The 20,846-nt window shown below is 42.2% G+C and overlaps 2 protein-coding genes across 2 annotated transcripts; one reads left to right on the top strand and one right to left on the bottom strand.

The window, feature by feature from the left end:
- The first annotated feature begins 1,832 nt into the window (after positions 1-1,832).
- Positions 1,833-2,805, top strand: LOC124296963 (uncharacterized). The gene is made up of 6 exons (XM_046747466.1): positions 1,833-1,877; positions 2,065-2,127; positions 2,216-2,278; positions 2,366-2,407; positions 2,512-2,586; positions 2,731-2,805. The coding sequence occupies exons 2-6, from the start codon at positions 2,077-2,079 to the stop codon at positions 2,803-2,805; spliced, it is 306 nt and encodes a 101-aa protein (XP_046603422.1). The 5' UTR covers positions 1,833-1,877; positions 2,065-2,076.
- Positions 2,806-13,545: 10,740 nt separating this feature from the next.
- Positions 13,546-16,753, bottom strand: LOC124297683 (leucine-rich repeat, immunoglobulin-like domain and transmembrane domain-containing protein 2). The gene has a single exon (XM_046748957.1). The coding sequence runs from the start codon at positions 15,891-15,893 to the stop codon at positions 14,034-14,036; it is 1,860 nt and encodes a 619-aa protein (XP_046604913.1). The 5' UTR covers positions 15,894-16,753; the 3' UTR covers positions 13,546-14,033.
- Positions 16,754-20,846: the final 4,093 nt, after the last annotated feature.

The raw sequence follows: 20,846 nt of genomic DNA on the forward strand, positions 1-20,846 counted from the left end.
AAATGAAGCTGAATTTCCGCAACCATTATGCGAACCCCTAATGGTACGTTACTAATGGACGAATGAATGAAAGTTGAAAGATTGCGTGCGCAGTAAAAACCGCGAGTGGAATTATCCGTATAGGTATATGGACAATTGAAGTGTTGCGTTTTGGCATTCGTCGTGAAAAAGAATATATCGTGTGAATTCACGAGCGATAGGTAAAAATTAGTAAGTGATTAACGAGTAAAAGTGATCGGGAAAATGGATGCGACAGGGATTACGTTTTGCTACTCGTCACCGTACAGCTTGGATTCTCTGGTAAAATTGGCGCAATATGTAATAAAGAAAGATAAGAAAAAAAAAAAAAAACCACACGTCACAGAAAAAATAAACAGTGTGATTATATCAGTATAGGCAGATGTGCGATCTAATAAATGCCGCGGAAAATAACCGTGTTTAGAAAACTCGTGTCCATTTCCCGTATCAGATAAAAAAAGCGCGTTATCTTTCCTTAACGAAGGTTAACGGCGGCCCATGGCCATTGCCACCATGGGTTAAGGGTTCGTGTTAATCTCGATTTACAACTCGAGCTTTCGTCGTTAGTTTTAATCTTCTAATATGAATAGATAAATGCGAATAACCGTGTCGGGCGGGTTGGCATAATATTATCTCAGTAGTGATCTGGGGAGTGTGAACACTGTAAAAATACACCCGTTAGCGTAATAAACCTGTCCGATAAATGGCGGTGACAAAAGGGCACGAGGTTTGCTGCAAAAGCCTTCTTGTAAAAGCTCGAAAGACACACGATGGTCACGATGCGACGTACTTTCGGAGCATTTCGCAATGCAAACACGTTATTTCGGGAAAGGATAAGAATCTTCGAGGGGTTTGGAAAAGGGTCAAGCGTGATTTCCGAAAAAGGGCCTACAACCGTCTTCCAAGAAATCGACGTTCCTCGCTCCGCGTTTTACGACACTCGATAACACAAGGTGTAACACTTACATTCATATTGCTACCCCACGGTAATCACTTTCTCGTGTCGTGACCAAGTAATTCACATCAAGTCGCATTGCGTCACGACTCGACGAAGATTAAATCGAGGCTCCTATGAATTTCAAGCCGAGCCAGTTCATTTCCATGATAACTCCACACCTTTCACACCGTGTCACGATTCAGCGCTTGGCCTTTTCTTCTTAATTCATACAGTTTTGAACGCCCATTCTTGTATTGAATTCACTATTTTCCAGTCATACCAGCTGAAGTCCCGGGACAACGATCTTCGTTATCTTTTTCACCTGGATCCTCCATGTGGAATGATAACATTCCTCATATGCATGTTTGCCGTCCTCTTAATCGCTTCGGCAATGATCGTGAGTACTGATTTTCAAATCTGAATAAATGATATTCAAACAAATCGAAACGTCGATGCGAATCCAAGAATAATTTCGAAAGAATATGGCGTTTACTACTTTGTTAAAAGTTTCTCGATTTTTTTATTTTTCCTTTCGCCTGCTAACGTTGAGTTACAGCTTACGGTCACCCAGTATGCTAATTACTCACGTTTGAAGTGAAACTTTTCGAATGTTTTGGCATCTATTGTGGAGGTACTGGTTCGCCCTAAGTAACGACGCAACTTTATAATTATCAGATAACAGTTACTTTGAATTGAAGTTTACGGCGGAGAAAAGCTCTGCTCTTCCCTTCCCATTCCTTTCCCTTTCCGTTTCCTCTCATCCCCCTCTCCTCTCTATCTCTCTTCTCGCCCCCGTCACTCGTTCTCAGTCTATTTCCTCCCACGGATCCGAAGAAAGGGCAGCACGGGCGGAAATAAGTACAGAGACGTTTGGGAATTCGAATTTATTCCATAACGCGCTAATTAGTCATTGTCTACAGAGGTAATAGCTTGATTATACGATAAACTTCACACCGGTCGAAAATCACGAAGTCTGATTAACCGGAGATTTTGGCACGTGCAACTCTCCGTATAACTTCCTGATCTTATGGTTCGGGGCTTTACCGAGAATCTGGAAGTTAGGGGGCGTCGACAATCGCAATGGTTCCTGATACAATAATTGTTTTCAGAGCTTACGTGCGATGCGTAGGAATGAAAATCTTTCCCAAGAGTTACAAGAGGACACTGGTAATGTCAGTAATTTGGTAAAAATAAGGAAAAACACAACGAGGGTAAAAAAAACCCCGTGTCTTCGTGTTTTGAATGTTGAAACTTTTGCAGAAACTGCCTCGAAAAGAGAGTATATTGGATATCAGGCCAGCTTATAACTGCATTCACAAACACGTTAGTTGTACACTCTGTATGAATTTGTGGAAAGTCTGTTACATAAGGTGTGAATACGCATTAAAATATTAATAAAATTGATTTCAGTTGAAGCAAACTGACGTGTTTCAAGAAAAGGCCAAGAGAACGGTACGTTTTAGTTTTACGCTTAGGTAGAATGAACCAAAAACTACAATAAGAATTCTAAACAAATTACTATTGACCATAAGCTGTTCCTCGAATGCTTTCAACAGTTGTGGAAAGAGCGTCTCGAGATTGAAATAATGAACAGCAGAATATCCTGCATCAACAAACTTCTGAGACCAGAGGTAAGCCGTTGTTATAAGGGGAGTAATTCCCTTCATTTTTTGTTGCTTGTAGAAAACCGTCTTACCCATTGTTATAGTTAATTGAAGACCTTTTCAGTGGAACATATAAGTCAATCGGCTCAGACGTACGTTTTTCTTGCACAGGCGCCGCAGTCTCAATGGCGAAAATCAAGATCGCCAAAAGTTTTTTACCGCGATGGAAACGCAGTAACAGCATGAGGAATGTCTGAACTGAGAAAGTGACATTCTGCGAGCATTATAGGTAATATTCCAAGTATTCTGGTACATTGATATTACACGACGAAGATTAAAATTTTTCACCCAATTAATATGATAAAGTATTTGAAAATTCATGGAATTATTTTATAAGGGTGGTGTAACGCTTGTACAATGTACGTGAATATAAATAATTTGTTGAGCATTATATACACATGAAAAACCTACGCGCAGTTTGCAAATTTTATTGATTCATAATGTGTCGCGAATGTGTCGCACCATTTCCTATCTATTTTTAAATCATAGGTACATAAATATAACTAGGTTGAAGTTAGTAACGTTATTGTAATAAAACATTGGAGAAAAAATCACCATTTTTTTTATTTTACAACGATTGTTTAAAGAACTAAGATTTCGAAATATGTGTGTTTGATTTTATTACGGTTTACTGAATTTCAGACAATTCCGAAATCGCGAAATAACAGCTTTTCTTTAGCATGAATCGTTACGATAACGTTACAAACTTCATTACGATAACATACTATGTACATACGTATATGTACATACTATATATATGTATTTTTCTGCTATTTTTTAACTATTGACCCATTTCAACAGGGTTTCATAGCTGCATTAGTACTGACTAACTGTCTAATGCACCATGCCTGCCTATCCATCCTACTTTAACCGTTGCCGCGTTACACTAATTAGGAAGCAGGATGGCTCTGCTTCCGCGATTCCCGGAGTCAATCAACCGTCGAACATCAATAAAAAATGCGATATCAGTCAAGCCGTAAAACCCGCAACATGCACTTCGGAGACACTCGATCGTCCCACTGAAAACCTCTCGATTGTCTACGGCGAACAAAAAATTAAAGTTCTATGAACATGAGTAGGAATTCTGGTTACAGTATTTTTTGTTATCAGAAAATTATAAATTCATGTGATCGACGAGAGGAGAAAAAAGAAAAGGTAAACGTGCAGGCTTAAGTTTATACATACAATCTTTGTGTAAGTAACGGCTGGAGATACTTATCCGAGCGATTATCGAGCCCGTGTTTTTTTCCCTCTACCCTTGTAATGCCGTAGCGAGTAAGTATAATAAAATGGAACAGAAATTGCTGGCGACTGCTTCGCGATGCCTGATAACCTTTCGCATTATTGGAATGTGAAGCTGAAATGGGCTCGCCTTTGGTTAGTGTGAAACGCAGCGATTCTTTTACCTCAAGAACCAACGATACCGGCTTCTTTTTTCAACAAACGTACACACAAACGAGTAATTTTGGTGGGCTAAATTCTTGGAAATGAGAACATATTAATCATATATTTGATATAAAAATTATCTATATTCTTAGATAAAAAGAATTTGGCGTGTAATTTTGGCTCCGACCATTATACGTTCACGATATGGAGGAAACCATTGTTTTTTTGTTTACGAAATTCGGTAGGAACATCCCCATTTAGCACAGAATTAAAATGGCCGTCCCTAGGTTAAACGCAATTGCAGTTTTATTTCGGTTCTATAACATAGGAGTTATAAGTGGTCTTTTCTGAACTGCACGCATGCGCTGTCTTAAACAAATCTGATATTACGCGACCCTAACCTCAATTTCGTGCTTCGTGAAAAGAACTCATAGCATACTCTTGCCGTATATCTTTATTATTAAAACGATTGCACGAGAGGAGTTCGGCACATTTTCTAACCGGTAAATTTCCACGTACGCATTCCTTTAGTCAGCTATCTAATTCTAGTTACTACTACTTTAGCTGTAGGAGCATTTCTTTAATATCGTCAGACTTGCCGAAATGGAGATGACGATGATGGCGAGCAGACGCTCGTCGCTTCTGCATGCCAACTGCAAAGTCGAACGAACCGATTTGCGGGATCAAATCTTAGATCACTCGTGGGATCAAAGTAAACAGGTTACCGCGTCGCACAGAGTTCACCTTTCCTCGTGTATTCGTCACGACTGTTGGTCGCGCTTTCTTGACGGCATGGCGGCAGCAAAGACGGGAGATGGGTAGGTGCAGGATAGGTATACGTATTACAACTCTCCCGATTGGCTTCACTGGATCATGGAAATTCTTGCCTAAGCTTCGGCTTACGACCTGCTCACTTCAACTGGCTTTCCAAAATTAATTTTACGATCGACGGAAGGGGCGAGGAGCGAGGGCGAAATCCTGCTGACGGGTCACAAGCCAACGAGCGAGCTTCGGTCCCAAGATCGAAGGAATTTACTTTAATTCGAACGGAACTTCTACAGATCTCCTTCTTTTTCTCTTCCCTGTCCCCCCGTTTTTATACTTCTCTGCTTGCTTTTTTTCAGCAAAGTTCGGTAAGCTACGAGCCGAGTCGAGACCGGGGGATAAAATTGATTTGGCGATTGTTTTACTTCGGGATGTTAAAACAATCCGTATTATACGAGGCTCGAGGTGAAAAATAATGGAGGTAATAAATTTACGAAATCTTACCAGCCGCTTTCCGCCCTCTTGTGAACTATAAAATTTCAGCACTTACCTTTAGTGGATCAATAAAAATGCAAGGGCACGTATATCCTTCCACATTTAATCCATTTATGTATACCCACATACCTATAGGTATATACTCGACGTACAACCCGCATTCAAGCAAAATCCTAAAATCTTTCCCCGTTTAGGCGTTTGATCAACCGGAAGAAAAACATACGTCTCTCACTTTTATCGGTGAATCATTGGTAGGTATATAAGAATAAATTTTCAACATCGTAGAGTACGGAGAGAGGAGGATGAGGATGGGGACGGAATAGATTATACATTATTTTGTGTACGTGTATCACAATGTCTCAAAATGGATGTGTGCCCTGAGCAACGACAGGCTTGTAACGATGTATCATAATCCTTACAACGAGTGATGATATTTTAAAGAGGGAGTCTTAATCGTGACAACTACACCTACTTTTACGGGTACCGATGCCCCAAACCTCTTACTCCGAAGTAGAAAGCCATGGCAGTGGGTCCTCCTCCGTTATCGCGATTTAACGCAGCATTAATAATTGAGAATTGGCCAATTCACGACAGGAGAACCTCGCGAAGAAATATCGGAAAAACCTTCAGACGCCAAATTCTCCCTCGGCTTTCCCTCTTTCTCCTCGGCCCTCGACGTCTTTTTCTGACTCTCTTTCTCACCCCATATATAGGTATATCGTAGTGTACAGTCCCGACTTCGTAGCTCAGCTCTCTTGTTCTCTTTGGCCTCGGCCCGTTCCTGTCCTTGGCAGATCTTTGCCTCGGGTAAGAAACTACCCTGCATCTCGGCCCGAGTCACCGAGCTGTATTTGGTTATTTTCTTCCAGTCTTTGTTCCCACGGGTTTAATAAAACTGTTCGCTAACGCTCTTCATGCCGAAGAGAAATCCGTACTTTGCCTTTGTCGGAAACTTTATCACGTATACAGTACATCGTTATACCTACGTCTCACATACACATTACTCAACATGCCTGCACTTGAAACACACTTTTCCTTACCGTATTCCTGTGTGTTCACGGGTATGCATGGGGATTGGGAAAAGCGGTGGTAAGATTCCGTCAAATAGACCTAAGCGGTGTGTTTTCATCTCGTGTAAGACGAGAAGAACTCGCATGTGGATGGCAGTATGAACGGGACGCGGGAGTTACAACGTTGCTCTTGACAAAGCACACAAAAGGGTTAGAGTAGGACAAGTGAGTGATTGAGTCAGGAGAAGAGCTCGGGGCTTCGCTACCCAATTGGATTGAACTTGACAGCCGGAAGGAGTTTTGCTAACCTCTGCCTCGATATTACCTTATTCCGCTCTCTATCTCTGTCTTTTTAAAAGGGGGCGAGAAGAACATTTCCTCTGCGTGTCTAAATGAATCTCGCTCTGGAAGCTCGTAAATTGTCAACTCTACATGTACAAGCATGTCTATATACCTTTATATCGATTCGAACCCTCTTAATTCATCCGTGAATGGTAATATATTACCTCACTTCACAATACATTATTGTGTCTTTCAGGCTTCTCAGATTTTTTACTACCTTTTCTGAGCGCTCATTCACAGCTTTCGGGAAAGAATTCCAACTTTTTATTCTCCAGTTATACTTGTTATGCGTTATTCATGACCAATTAGGTCTTCCGCGTCTTTTCTTCGACCTTTCTATTCAATATGCATTATAGTAAACGGTGCTCGAATTCGATTGTAAACCACTACTTCACTTTGACCTTTGGAATATCGAAGGAAGAAATATACAGCTTGTTCTATTACAATGGTAACGCACCTACTACTTACATCGATCTCAAATAGAGTGTGCATGAACTGGTGTTTAAAAAAAGGATCAATTTTTTTTTGGACCACCCAGTTGGAATTATTTTCGTATATACAGGATTGTTTTTTTTCCCAGTATATCATACATTCATACGTACAACGGCATATAAAATGACGTGAAAATTCAAATATTATTATATAAGAGCAGTACTATCATAACTCGTTCTCTCAATACCGTCGCCATTACTAATAGTATACGTATAATGCCAGCAATCCGATGATGGCATTGAAAATTTTGCCCATGTATATATACGTGTACATACCATTAGCATCAGATATTACGTATAATAGGTGTCTGTGGGTGCGTGTGTGTGTGTATTGTTTGTCGTGGAATGGACTGAAAGCCAACTTTACGCCGGTTTGAAACTGGTTATAAATTCTTTCAGGCCATAAATTTGAATGCAAAACTGTTGCTGCGGATCCTGGACGCGGCAAGGCGTGTAGGGAAAAAGAGACTAAGGGTGAAAAACGGAACAGCAAAATGAACGAAACTTTAAATACGTAAGCGGTGTAAACATTTTTTTCGTAGTTTCCTCGTGCAGTTGAGGTTAAAAACGAGCCCTCGGGGCATATCGGCGTCGAGCGTTATTAGAACGGAAGCGATAAAGTGCGGTGCTCGTTCGATCGGGTATGGCAACGCTTCCGCCATTTGCGAACGACGGACGGACGGATGGGCGAAAGACGTTGACAAAGAAGACTTTGTCGTGGCAACAACAACCCCTAAACGCGTGCGCGCGTCACGTGTCTCGCGGACTAGACGGTCTTCGACGCCATTGACTGTGCCTCCCTTTCTCACCCTCTTTCTCTTTTTTCGCTACCCTCTCGTGTATTCCCGAGAGAAACTAGGAGCGTTTCAGGGTGTAAAGCAACATCGCATTTCTCGCGGTTAGACCGCGTATTCACCTCGTCATTTCGCGCGACCTAAAATCTTGGGCCCTCGGCGACGCGAGCGCTGCGGGCGGGCAATCTTAGAGTCGCACCGACTTTAGCTGCACGGAAAACGTTCGGATATTATCGATTCCCGCGTCGGGAGAACTTCGGGTCTTTTCGCCAGTTTTCGCGGCGCGGCGCCCGAAGGTCGACAAGGCCGCTCTTTCGCTACGTATCATGTGTGTATGTACTTACGCCCTGGAGGGATCCGTTCCTTGGTAATAAATTGACCATAGTCTCTTACCAAACATTTTTCAGTTCCTGGCTTCTTCCACTTTGGCACGACCAATCCTTTTCCTCCCCGCAAGGGTGCTGCTGCAACGGCCTCGGATCGACACGCGTACAAACCCCACGTAGAGCCTCCAGCTCGGCATGCAAGAACGGCCGGTGCTTGCGTGGCTTAAACTACCCTCATCGTCAGTAGTTATAGAAATGGCGCATAACCCGGCTCAAGTAATTTCGGGTATATGGTCGTCAGCCGGAGCTCTGCCACGCTGCCACCCACACCTATGATTTCCTACGTACGTGTGTATTCGGATGCTTATGGGCGTATGATACCGCAGAACACCGAGTTACATAAGGGTGTACGCATGTTCTGAACCGTCTACGGTCTTTCTTTCTCTTTATCTGGCTCGCCGGATCGTCCGTGTCATCGATTTTACCACCCTGACCTACATGGGTATGATTTCGTATAACGCAATCATCGCAATTATGATCAACTCGAAATGCTATCGTGCTGTATCAGAATTTTTATTATCTAGTATGGAAATTGTTGAACCCGAGAGGCCATTCACCGAAGGAAGTCATAAATTTAATAGTCGGAAGTGAAATTGTAAATCAAAGAAACCTCAGTGACTGAAATCTTCTTTGAAATTACGAGGGATGAATCTAGATAACTAAAATCATTGGGCAACATTGCGAATCACTTTAAATAACGCGATGCCGTTGAAGAGATCGTGTGGAAGGCGTCGGAAATCACGGAAATCGTTGTGAGGCTGACGATAAACGACAAATGATTTGAATTTATTCATGTTCTATTGATATCTATTCCTTTATTGATTTCCAAACCAAATGATTTACATTAATGTCCAACGATTTCACAGCATTGTAAGGGATTTCCTGTAATTCTCTCCGATCCGGAAATCATTGAAAATCGCCCAGAGCGCTCGGAAATTGTTGGAAATTAGAGGGGCATAGGAAACCGCATGGTATATTGAAAATCGATGAAAATCACATAATAAGATAAAAGTCACTAGTAATCACTCGAATTAAAATCGTTCATACAATATTCAAGTGAATGGCCCTCGGTTGAAACCTGTCGACAGACACAACCCAATCAACACGTCTGAGCGTCATGAATTTTTCTCATGGTCAGTGCTCACGTACCGTATCCGTACAACTATTTAAAATCATGTCATAAGTGCAGATAATCCAACGTAATTTCATTGCAATTTTAAGAAGCATCGAGTAGCTTGTTAAGCTTGTATATCGAAACAGCTCGCTAGAATGGACTAATTTATAAATCTTTTCATTTCACGCATTCGTTGCGACCGAGATTTCTATATTACCCGAATAAGCGAAAGTATAATATTCCAAGTTACAAAGTAGTTCACTCGTGGTAAGACGACAGCGACGGGTTGAATTCTTCTGCGAGCAATGGTGAAATGCGTTCCGATATTATCTCCACTCCTTGTGCTCGAAGTGACAAATATCTTTCAGAAAATATCAAATAGCTTTGAACCTGGACAATGTCGTGCTGCCTGCTAGGATCTACTGAACCAGTGATTCGTGAACATTTGTTAGACATGACAATACTTGTGAAATAATGCGCCGATATTGAGCCCGTCGTAGAAACGATTTTCACGTGTACAGAAAATATTATGCACGATTTGTAGGGCTGAGAGTTCCAGAGTAACGATAGACATTGATGGAAACATTTTGCTTGTAAGGAAAATTTATAAGCCCAAGTTCGTGTTTACTAGACAGAAAATTACACCAGATTAGCTAAATCGCTTACAAATGTATTATTTAAGTTTCATTAATTTTTTTTTTTCTCTTCCATGTTAGGTTCTTATTTCTATCAATTAGTATAATAGATTCTGACGGGAACAAATTCCAACTATGAATACGCTGCACATTTAATTTAATCGATTACATTTAATTTAATCTGATCCTGAGCTAATAAAAAAAATTTCTTTTCGTATAATGCGATCGTTAAATATGCATTCGATGCTGTCGGTTGCAGTTAATAATTTATAACGTAGACAGGGTGATGATTGATCGTAATGTCAGATTGATTGGCCTTGATAAACGGCAATGAATAAAATATGTATAATCTCAGAAACTAACGGTGTTATGTGGTATAGCGAAAAGCTTTGTATTCGTATATTCTCTTGTTATAGCCGCGATAAAACCGTAATTCGCGTAAATACTTCATCAACAGTCACCGGCAATATTCACAATCCGATCCAACTGTTACGATAAAAGAGCATTCTACCTTTAACAATGAGAAATCAGAGATGATTCGCTACCAGTCGATGAGAATTCTTGAAAAATTGAAACTAGACAGATTTATAGTACGGATACTTCAACCGGTTTATTCAATTTTTAGAGCTGTTGTTTCAAATAACTTTACTTTACGACTTGGATCCTGTTTCCTCGTAAAAATTTTTGCGATATTTCACGAAATTTTATTCCTCAAATCTCGTTCTGCGAAAAAATGGTACAACTTTTGGAATCAGAGGTTGATTTAGAAAAAGCCGTAAAAGCTTTTTTAATTTTTTTCAAATCACATTATCGCAAATAAATGTGGGTTTTCAAGAAGTCGATTTTAAATTAGCAGCGATGGCAGAATAACGTGCATTTCAGCTCACTGATCGCATTGAATTCAATCGAACCGAGTAATGTTTGACATTTCGTAAAGAGAAATTTTCAATATGTAAAAATCCAGCTGGCATGTGAAGTTAGGTGATATAAAGACCTAAAATTCAATTCAAAATCTAGCAAATCTGCACGTTGTCATAGCGGAAACAATTGACGAAAAATGAAAAAGATTTCACGTCTTCTCCACCGTGTTACATTACATATAAGTATTCGAACCTCGGCATAGAGTACGCACTTTCGCAAGTGCACCGCGTTAATTAAATTACCCACGTGCCGGCTATATAAAACGCGTTAATAAAAAATATATTCACACTCACGGTCGTGTTTGATGCTCGTAACAAGATTAATAATTAGAAAAACTTCATTACGCGCAATGGGGTAAAGCGCCCCCGATTAGCGTGTTCGTATGTTTTTAACGCTCAACAAACAACACCCTTACACTTGCAATTAGCCACTCGTATTATTATATGCCTTCTGTAATCTCCTTCCCGACTCTCTTAGTTAAAACTTGAGCACAGTATTTTCAAGCAAGGTAGATATAATGACCGCGAAAGCTACGAGTTACGTGCAGCTGCCAAAAATTAGAAATATTTATAGCAAAATCTGACTCGCCTCTGTTGTGAAGTGTCCACTAACATCCGCACATAGAACTTCCAGGACTAGTAGCCTCCAGAATGTAACTCTGTATAATCTTTTTTTGTTGACCGTAGTGAAAAAAAACTTGTTCTATTTGAACCGATTTTTTATACATAACAATACGATTCATATTTTAACAACAATGTTTTAATTGTGTGTAAGCGCATCGATGTATATAAGATATGGTCTCGAAGAGAATCGATTTCATTTAGCTCGCAGCAGGTTTTTAGAACCGATAGCATATTATTTTTTCGAAGCTCCCTCAAGTTATGAAGAGAAAATAATTGCGTGGGATAGCTGAAAAATGTTAAGCGTAATAACGACTCTAATTACTTCGGAATAAGCTTAGAATGTCTGAATTCATTAAAGCCTTTCAAATTTTACGAAATTAATGGGAAATTAAAGTACAGACAAGAGCAAATAAATTCATAAGGAAATAAATCATCGAACAATATTGTAATCGTATGAATGTCCAGGACAGAAGAATAATTTCAGGACGTTTCCAAGGAGTCATGATTCAGAGGATATTTTCAGGACTTCAAGGATTTCCAGGACTACTGGACACCCTGTAATTTTGTACGTTAAAAATGTATCAGACTCCCTAATTTTTCACCGAAATTTGTAAGGCCCAAAATAGCGCTTCATCGGCACATCATGAATATATCAACTGCTTAGAAACGGCACCATTCCCATCCAGGGCAGTGATGTGTTCTCCGTCAAGTTTGTGTATACCGCCAGTTTGTCACGATGCGGGGGAGGGACGTGCGAGGCTTGGTGTACATGCCCAGCCGTGCGTCAATCACTACGGTCTCTCAATCATTCTAGCCAATTGATCGCGAGAGAAATAGACGAGAAAAAAATGCAAGACCGAGGGGGGCGAACCGGAATTTCAAGTGTTATGGCTTAACAAGACACTCCCTCGAACGGAAGGGGCGAAATTTCAGGCTGGGCCAATGCGAGCGAAAAATTGGTAATCGATTGATATGTTGGCTCTGCAATGAGGATCGAAATCCAGATATTCAATTCAATACGCTCGAGTGTGTTCGAATGGCGAATCGGGCACGAGATCCTCGACATTGCATGTCTATTGGCTTGGCTCTCACTTCAAACCAAAACTTGGAGCGGTGAGGACTTAAAAGTACAAGAGAGCGGTGACGATAAAATACACTCTGCCACTGATTCCAGGGGATTGTTCAACTGCGAATAAAAATATACGCAGTAGGACTTGACTAGCGGGTTTTCCGGGCACTGGAAATCTGGCCAAGACAATCAATTCGTAAGCTCCACATTTTGCTGTAGCATTTAGTGACCTGGATGATGTCTGTAAGAATTCACTTTGATACAGTCGTCAGTGTCACGCGAGAGAAGAGCTTTACATAAACGATCGGAACGGAGAGTTTAGATGACACTTTAATTTATTACGTTCGAGATTGAGAATATTTTATACAAATACATGGGGCTAGGTATAGTATTCAGTTTGAAATGTTGTTGCACCCGTGAAAAACTTGTGATCAAAGTTCGAAAATCTGTGAAACCAAACGTATGTTTAGTGTGACTCGATAAATGAACGATATGTTACACTTTCTGGAAAAGAATTGGGTAAATAGGAGTACAACACAAATAACTGAATGATCGTTTGTTTACACAGGCTGAGTGAGCCTGCACGACACAATGGCGTAAAGCGTGGACACAAGTATACGCGAAAGACTACACTTCGTATAAAAAGTATAACTTTCTCATTAATACCACACTAGTACTTCCAACCATAGGACGAATTATTCACCCAAGACCAGATTTGACCCCAAATAAGAGATGTGTGTATCGAAATCAAGTCGATTGGGTGACATCGATTTTCCAGACGTTGAACTGTACAACAAAGTGATGAGATTTTGATTCGTGTAGGTGAACGAGAGAGGAAGTGTATAAAAGAATATGATGATTAGTCTAGTGTTTTTTTTTTAATTAAATATGACCATATAGAAAATCCATTTATATATACCAACATGTGACTTTAATAATTTACCCTCGCTAACTATACATTTTTTGGAACATTTACAGTCTTTACTTATAAATTGTATATTTGGCATTGCCGTATAGAAATTACCCGTCAATATTGTGCCATAAGACCACTGAAACAATGACATTGTCTTGCCTTTCTCTACGTCTCACTAAAGACTGCGAGAGCTTAGCCCACAGCATCTCTGATCACCCTCGGTACAACGAAGTATAAGAAACTTCTGTACCGCACAAGAAAATTGAGCCTCGCCGAAGGCCGTGTAACGCAACGTCTCGAGTACCACTTTGATAAAGTTCACTACTGCCCGTCCGGCACGTGAAAACCGATGGCCAAAATAACGAATGAATAATGTCCTTTGGCATTGATTAGTCGTATAAGTCATCCTGGTGCCGTCTGCGTAACTCCAAGTATCTGTGTCGGGCATCGCAGTAATGAAGAAGCGGTACCTAGACGTCGGTGCCTGTGCCTTCCTGGTATCCTTCGTCGGGCGAGCTCCGTGTTGAACCGAGGACCCGCTTCAGGGCGGAAACGGGTGGCAAAACCGGGACGCCCTTCTGCCAAACGCGGATCTGCTTAGCGCCCGGAGGAACGGACGAGGCGACTTGCGCCGCGTCCACGGAAGCCGTCATCGCCGATTGCATGTCCTTGACGACGTACCCGCCGACGGGAATCTCCTCTTTCGACTCCCATATGCAGTTCGAGTATAGGAGCTTGTTGTTCTTTACTTCTATGCTGTAGCCGCCGGACGTGAAGGGTTTAGTCTCGTCGGCCGAACCGCGCCGCGTGTCCCGGATAAGGTCGGGGTTCTCGACGAGCATCAGCGACGTCGTCGACGAGTAGCACGGCCCGGGACCGGAAGCCGCATGGCTCTCGGTGTAGCGGGCGAAGGTGTAATCGTCCTCGGAGAAGGCGTACGGCTTCTGGACGTAGTTCAGGTTCAGGGATGCCGGCGGCTTCGCCTCGGTGAACGTGGCGAACGAGGTCGCCTCGTCATTGTCGGTTTTTCTCCGTGACGACGAGCCGCCGCCTTCGACGACGCCGTTGCCTGCTGCAACGCCGTCCTGCGCGCCCCCGGAGGACTTGATTTCCTTCAGAGGCATTCTCCTCAGACGGATGAACAACACGAGGATGATTAACAGGATGAAAAGAATTAACACAACGAGGGCCGCGGAGATTCCGGCTATTTGACCCGAGCCCAGGGTCGACATTCCCGCCGTTCTCAGCGACACGTGAAGGGTAAAATTGGCCTCCACGCTGCCGGCCCGGTTCTCGGCGACGCAGTAAAACTCGCTCGAGTCCGACTCTTGGGCGTTTGTCAGGACGAGGGTGCTCTTCTTCCGCGATTGGCCCTCCTCGAATATCAGGATCTTCTGGAAACTGCTGAACGCCGAATGGTTCGCGAGCATCCTGCCGTTCCAGTACCACTTTATTTGAGCCGGTGGTACGGCGCTCACCCGGCAAACTATGCTCGCGTTTTCCCCGATCGTCGCCTCGGCATAACGAGTCACGACTAGGAGAACTGGACGGCAGGCGAAATCGTCGACTGATAGTTCTGAGAACATTTTGTCAAGCAGTTGATCGGGACCCCCGCGACATGCCGGGGCGACGAGCGTTGGGATGTTCCGTTTTAGGAGCCAGATTTTTATGTCCCTCATGTGGCAGTCGCACTTCCAGGGATTCTCGTGCAGAGCGATACTGGTCAGCTTCTCGAGCGACTCGAACATGCTCGGGTGAAGGTTGACCAATTTGTTGTTGTTCAGTTTCAGGCTTTCCAGCAGTCCCAGGCCCTCGAAGGCCTTCGAATCAACCTCGTTTATCTTGCAGTTTGATATGTCGAGCTTGACGAGGTTTGGGGTGTACTTCAAAGCGTTCGCCGGTACTTTTTGTATCGGATTGTGGGACAGTATTAAATCCCGCAGAAATTGCGTGTCGGCGAAACTCGTGTTTGGTATTGTCGTGAGTAAGTTGTTGCTCAAGTCCAACTCGACAAGATTAGTCAAGCCGGCCAAAGCTTCGCTGTCGATTCGGTCAATGTGACAGCCGCGCAAGTATAGCCGCTGCAGATTCGTAAGTCCTAATCGTTTGAAAATGTACTTTGGTAGGACCTTAATTTTATTTCCACTCATGTCCAACACTTGAGTCTCCGAATCGATCCACCCGGGAATGGTAGTTAGGGAGCGATCCGTGCATTCTACCGTCTGCTTCCCGTTCTTCCATTTGCAAGAACAATCGTCCGAACACTTCTCCCCCAGTGATCCAACGACGAACATTGCTGTTGCGTAGTAAATTATCTGTAGAAAGTTCATGATGACTGTCGTTATTTTATCGCGCAGTTATCCCGCGACGATAATTTCATACCGTTAACCCAGCCGGGGCATCTCTTTTACAACCACACGACCAAACCCAGCGCCCAATATTCTTTTCGCGATAGTCATTTTCACTCAACTTATATTAAATCCCTTCCGACTCCCGCGGTACGAGTCGAATCACCGACAGTCACATTTTACAAGGACAATACAGAATTCCTTCCATTATTATTGAGTAGCCGTGATTCCGGCGAGCACTTTACCCCCGAATAACACACTCGAGAAGAACCAAGTGTCGTCGCACGTATCGTCGTATATGTAGTACAACTCTTCGCGAATTGTCTCGCTCCCAAGGGTCCGCCGTCCGCCTACGACTCTGTATCTGATATATTTATACCGTGTGCCCCGTCCAACTTTTTCACCCTGCACCAAAACCGAATTCACTCCACGGTGCGAAGAGCGATCGAACCTCATACGCACCAACGCCTCGTGTGATTCTGTCTCCTAGGTAATAAAACGTCCCGCGCACTGTCGTTATCATCTACACTGTGAAAGAAAATCATCACAACAAGCGTCGTAACGTCGATGGAGATTTATCTCCCACAGTGACTACACAAATTACTCGTCTAAATCATAAACGACAAGTGTTTCCTTCGCACTCTCACTAGATACTTGTCTCGATCTGACACAACTCACTGGTCGCGATAAGATTCTTTTTTTTAAATACAAACAACGCGCTGCCCAAGCGTTCGTTCCCTGACGCGAAGTAGGGCGCACCCTTCTCGCAGCTATACCAGCCGATTTCCCCTGTACTCGCGAACACTGCGCGCTCCCTACAGAAATCACCCCCGCCACTGGGCAACCAACCCCTGCCTGTCGGTGTCGCGGGTCTGGCCACCCCTACGGGGGAGAGGCGCGCGCACCTTCCCAACGTATCGAATGCTACGTCACATTAAAATATACGGTTATTTCACAAAGTGGTTAAATGCACTGCTATATAGTTGATACAGGTTTATGTACCCCATGTGCCTGCGGGGCGCATGGACGAGATCCACGCTCAGGTATTATGCCAGGCTGATTACTGCACGAGCGCTCGTGTGTGTGGTTGTCTTGAGATTCGGTGTGTACAGCTGTTAATTCTTCGGGATACATGCATGCCTGTATACAATACCTGGATTTGTTTCTCCGGCGATGCCAAGGCAACCCGAGCCTTGATGGGTTTATCTGTCAGCTAGCTCGTGGCATAGCAGCGTTCGAACGACGGGAAGGGCAAGGAGAGGAACGACGGGTTTGTAAAGCGGAGGGGGGACGGTGCATTTATGAAGAAATCTACGTTGAAAGGCCTTTTAGACCTAATTCAGTGCCTGAATCAATAACCTTTGATTCCACCGCTTCCGGTTGATGGCACCACTCAAATGCGGGGAACGGTTGATGCGGCGACTGAGAGAAAGTCGAACTGATTTTCGAGATACTCCAACGTGGAACCTCGACCGTTTCGCGGATTTCGCAGAATATCTTCTGATTTCCTTGAATTAGGCAAATTTTTCACCCACACCGCTCTGCGGTCTTTTACAGACCGACAATAAGCCCGTTCCCCTGCAGCCGAGGAGGACATCTTTCCCCTTTCCAACTATATAAAAAAAATTCTTTTGAATATTAAAAAATCCGATCACCCTCGATATATACTACTATAAGCGGATGGCGATTACATGTAATTATTATTAATTACTACTTATGCTTTTCTTTATTGTCGAATTAACTCTCTTTTCACTGATTGTGAGTAAAAATTCATTTATTGAAGTTCGTAGAAAATTCTGATAAAATCGGTATTACATCGTTAAACAAGATTTAGGGCCATTATATTTTGGAATCCTGTTCGGGTCCACCCTGGATGTAAACGAACCGTAAATTCTTTTGATAATAAAACGCATTTAAATAACAATGTTTCGTTTCGCAAGTATAAGTGAAGTGAAATCGTTAGAGTTTCGAAAATATGACTGTTAAGGCTGCAGTCGATATTTCAATTTAATAAAACACCGCGAGTCTTAATGCAAAGGAAGTCACAGTTTAAGGACAACGCTTGTAAGGTGGCAATGGGTGATTGGACACCGAGATCGACTTCAGCGGGTTGAAGTACTACAGTCGAAATCACAAGAAAATGTGGCACAAATGACTATTTATCGTTACTACAGTAGCGTATGCCTCATTTTTGATTGCATTCAATTTATTGTTGCACCGGCATTAAATTACCGCGATACTAACAAAAAAAATATATTATGAGTGACCGCATAATCCAAAAGAATATAGATACTGGAGCATCTGGTTACGGCTACAAAACTTATCTCCATTTTATATCTATAACTATATTGTTCAGTTATAGTAGAAAACGAAAATAGCTAAAGACTGTGTAGTGATCACAAATCAGATCTCCGCAAAGGTTTTCGAAAAACAGTTTATATGTATATAAAAAGGTAAATGTTTGTTTCTGTACTGGGTGGATTATTGTACACACGTATGCACACGCGATTAAATTGACCGCATTTTGCGTCGATTTGATGAATTATTGAACACGTTTCTCCAATTGTCACGTGCATATCGCCATGTGTACTTCAATAATAAATGGTGAAACTATATCCCCTAGATGTGTGTCAGAACCTTCAAGACCGCATATACACATAAAACCAACTCTTCAATGCGCCTGGCTGTATTATTTTTCCTCGAGGCATTTGTTTGTCTGCAAACTACCCAGCTCAAAGCCTTGATTATTATACCTCAATAGATCTATACTTCGATAAGGATAGGTATACATATAAAATCGGAAACGTGACACAAACACGCTATTTCCGTGCTTTAATTTTCACAAACAACAATCAACTCGGGGCTCAAGGGCTTTCCCCACAACGGCCCTCAATGTGCCCGCATAAAACGTAATGCAAGCCTACATGTGTGTAAATACATGCACACATACCTGCGGACGCGGAGGAAAAATTATATACTATCGTCTATTGTCGTACTTTCATTAAATTCCACCCTTAATCATAACAAGACGTCGCGGGTGCCGCTTACTGCTCTCTCATCGTTCTACTCATTTCTCTTTCTCTCTCTCTCTCTCCTCGCGTATGCCACATATATATATATATATATATATATATATATATATGTGTGTGTGTGTGTGTGTGTGTGTGTATATATGTGTATATACATATACACCCTGTTTGTGTTTGGCTCTACTTGGCCCTCTACGGTATATATTTTTCCGACGCTACAACACCTGTAATAGCCTGCAGACTCGCAGTTGGTTTGGAAATATTTATGGTAGGTTTTTGGCGCCGCGGCCATCCGAAATCAGGGAGGCCGTATACGTCTGACGACATACCCTCGCCTCGCCTCCTGCGGGTCGTAAAGATTAAAGTGCCAGTTAAGAATGCGTTGAACGCTATTTATATTCCCAGTTCTCTCCGACTTTCTGTCATGAGTATTTCTTCAATCATACCCAAACGCGTACAACATCGAACCCTCGGAACTGTTGTATACCAAAATTGAATTCAATCCTCGTTTCTGCTACGGCCAGACGCGCCGAATCGCGGTGGGGGGACGAAATATTTTTTCCGATAATCTATCGACTATCGCCCGTTATTGTCTGTAAGGGCGAACGGTGTTTGTATTGAAAAATAAGCAGTCTGATCGTATTCGCACCTGTAACACGAGCTTGATGTAAATATCGACTTGCCGATTATCTTTCAGATTTCCCGATGAAATGGCAATTTGCAATGTAATGAATAAATGAGGAAAACGAAAACCCCACGCTTTCGACAACACCGCAGTCTTTTCAATATATTACCTATGAACTGTGCGAGTAAATCTTCGTATCTATTAGCTGCGAAGAAGACATTTTATTTTCTACGCGGCTCACGCGATATTTTTCGGCGTGGATTTAACGTCGACGGTTTGTGCTCTGAACATAACCACCCTACGGCGAGCAGAATCCAGTATGCCTATGTTCAGAGCGACGCGTCAAGCCAAATTTTCAACAACATTCGCAATGGAGTTGTTCCGTTCTCTGATTCGCCGATGAAATTGGACAAGATTTCAGACACCGAGTAGTTGCTTTAGGCACTCTTTGGCTTTAGGCAGCTCAGTGTGATACTGTGGGTTACACACTTTTCTGCAATTTTTTCGAGTTACTTCGGGCGTGTTCGGAAATTGACTGCAAGTACTGTCAGTACTGGAAATCCAAGTCCATTTTCAGTACTGACAGTACTTTCAGTCAATTTCCGAACACGCCCTTCTGCATAAGTTTCGAATTGCTGGATTCACGTATCTGTGTACAATATTTAAGAGTCCTTTGAAGAGAAAAGAATTAGAAATTTAAAAAAACTCGCTGAAACTATGCCATTTAGCACATGTACAACGTTTAAACGTCTGTGCATTCGGTCTGTGAAAAACAATTTGTTTTTCTGTGCAGTCCGAAATGAGACTTTAAACTTGAGATAGCCTTATTCCGAACTTGACATTATTTTTAAAAAAATATGAAAAACCCTGAAATATTTATATACGCATTCGACGGAAAGTGTAACAGTCTATTATTGAATCTTGGTGATCGGTCAATTATGTAAACGTATTTTTTGTTAACGTTTCGGCCCGGATATGGGCCCTCCTCAGAACGATTTATTTATTTAACTGTCAAGAACAACAAAAATTTTTTATAAGAAAAGTACAATCAGACATTAAATACAGTAGATGTAATACTCTTAGGGCCATTATATATTATAGGTTAATGAGTACAATTTTGATTAATTGAAAAAAAGATAGACTTGGAGAGTTATTTACCTTTTTATAGTAAGCGGACTAAGATACAGCCGAATGCATAATTTACAATTTGTGGAGACAATGTTCTTTGAATAACGGTAGTCAATGTCGGCTTCTCTGGTTGTTTAACGTGTAGGAGTTACA

This window comes from Neodiprion virginianus, chromosome 2 (genome assembly GCF_021901495.1).
Source record: "Neodiprion virginianus isolate iyNeoVirg1 chromosome 2, iyNeoVirg1.1, whole genome shotgun sequence".
Lineage (NCBI taxonomy): Eukaryota > Metazoa > Arthropoda > Insecta > Hymenoptera > Diprionidae > Neodiprion > Neodiprion virginianus.

Excerpts from the sequence above, each read along its gene's own strand:
- LOC124296963 (XM_046747466.1), top strand. The coding sequence starts at position 2,077 with ATGCGTAGGAATGAAAATCTTTCCCAAGAGTTACAAGAGGACACTGGT. Across the intron at positions 2,128-2,215 it reads TACAAGAGGACACTGGTAAT|AAACTGCCTCGAAAAGAGAG; the intron begins GTCAGTAATTTG and ends AAACTTTTGCAG. Across the intron at positions 2,279-2,365 it reads ATAACTGCATTCACAAACAC|TTGAAGCAAACTGACGTGTT; the intron begins GTTAGTTGTACA and ends AATTGATTTCAG.
- LOC124297683 (XM_046748957.1), bottom strand. The coding sequence starts at position 15,893 with ATGAACTTTCTACAGATAATTTACTACGCAACAGCAATGTTCGTCGTT.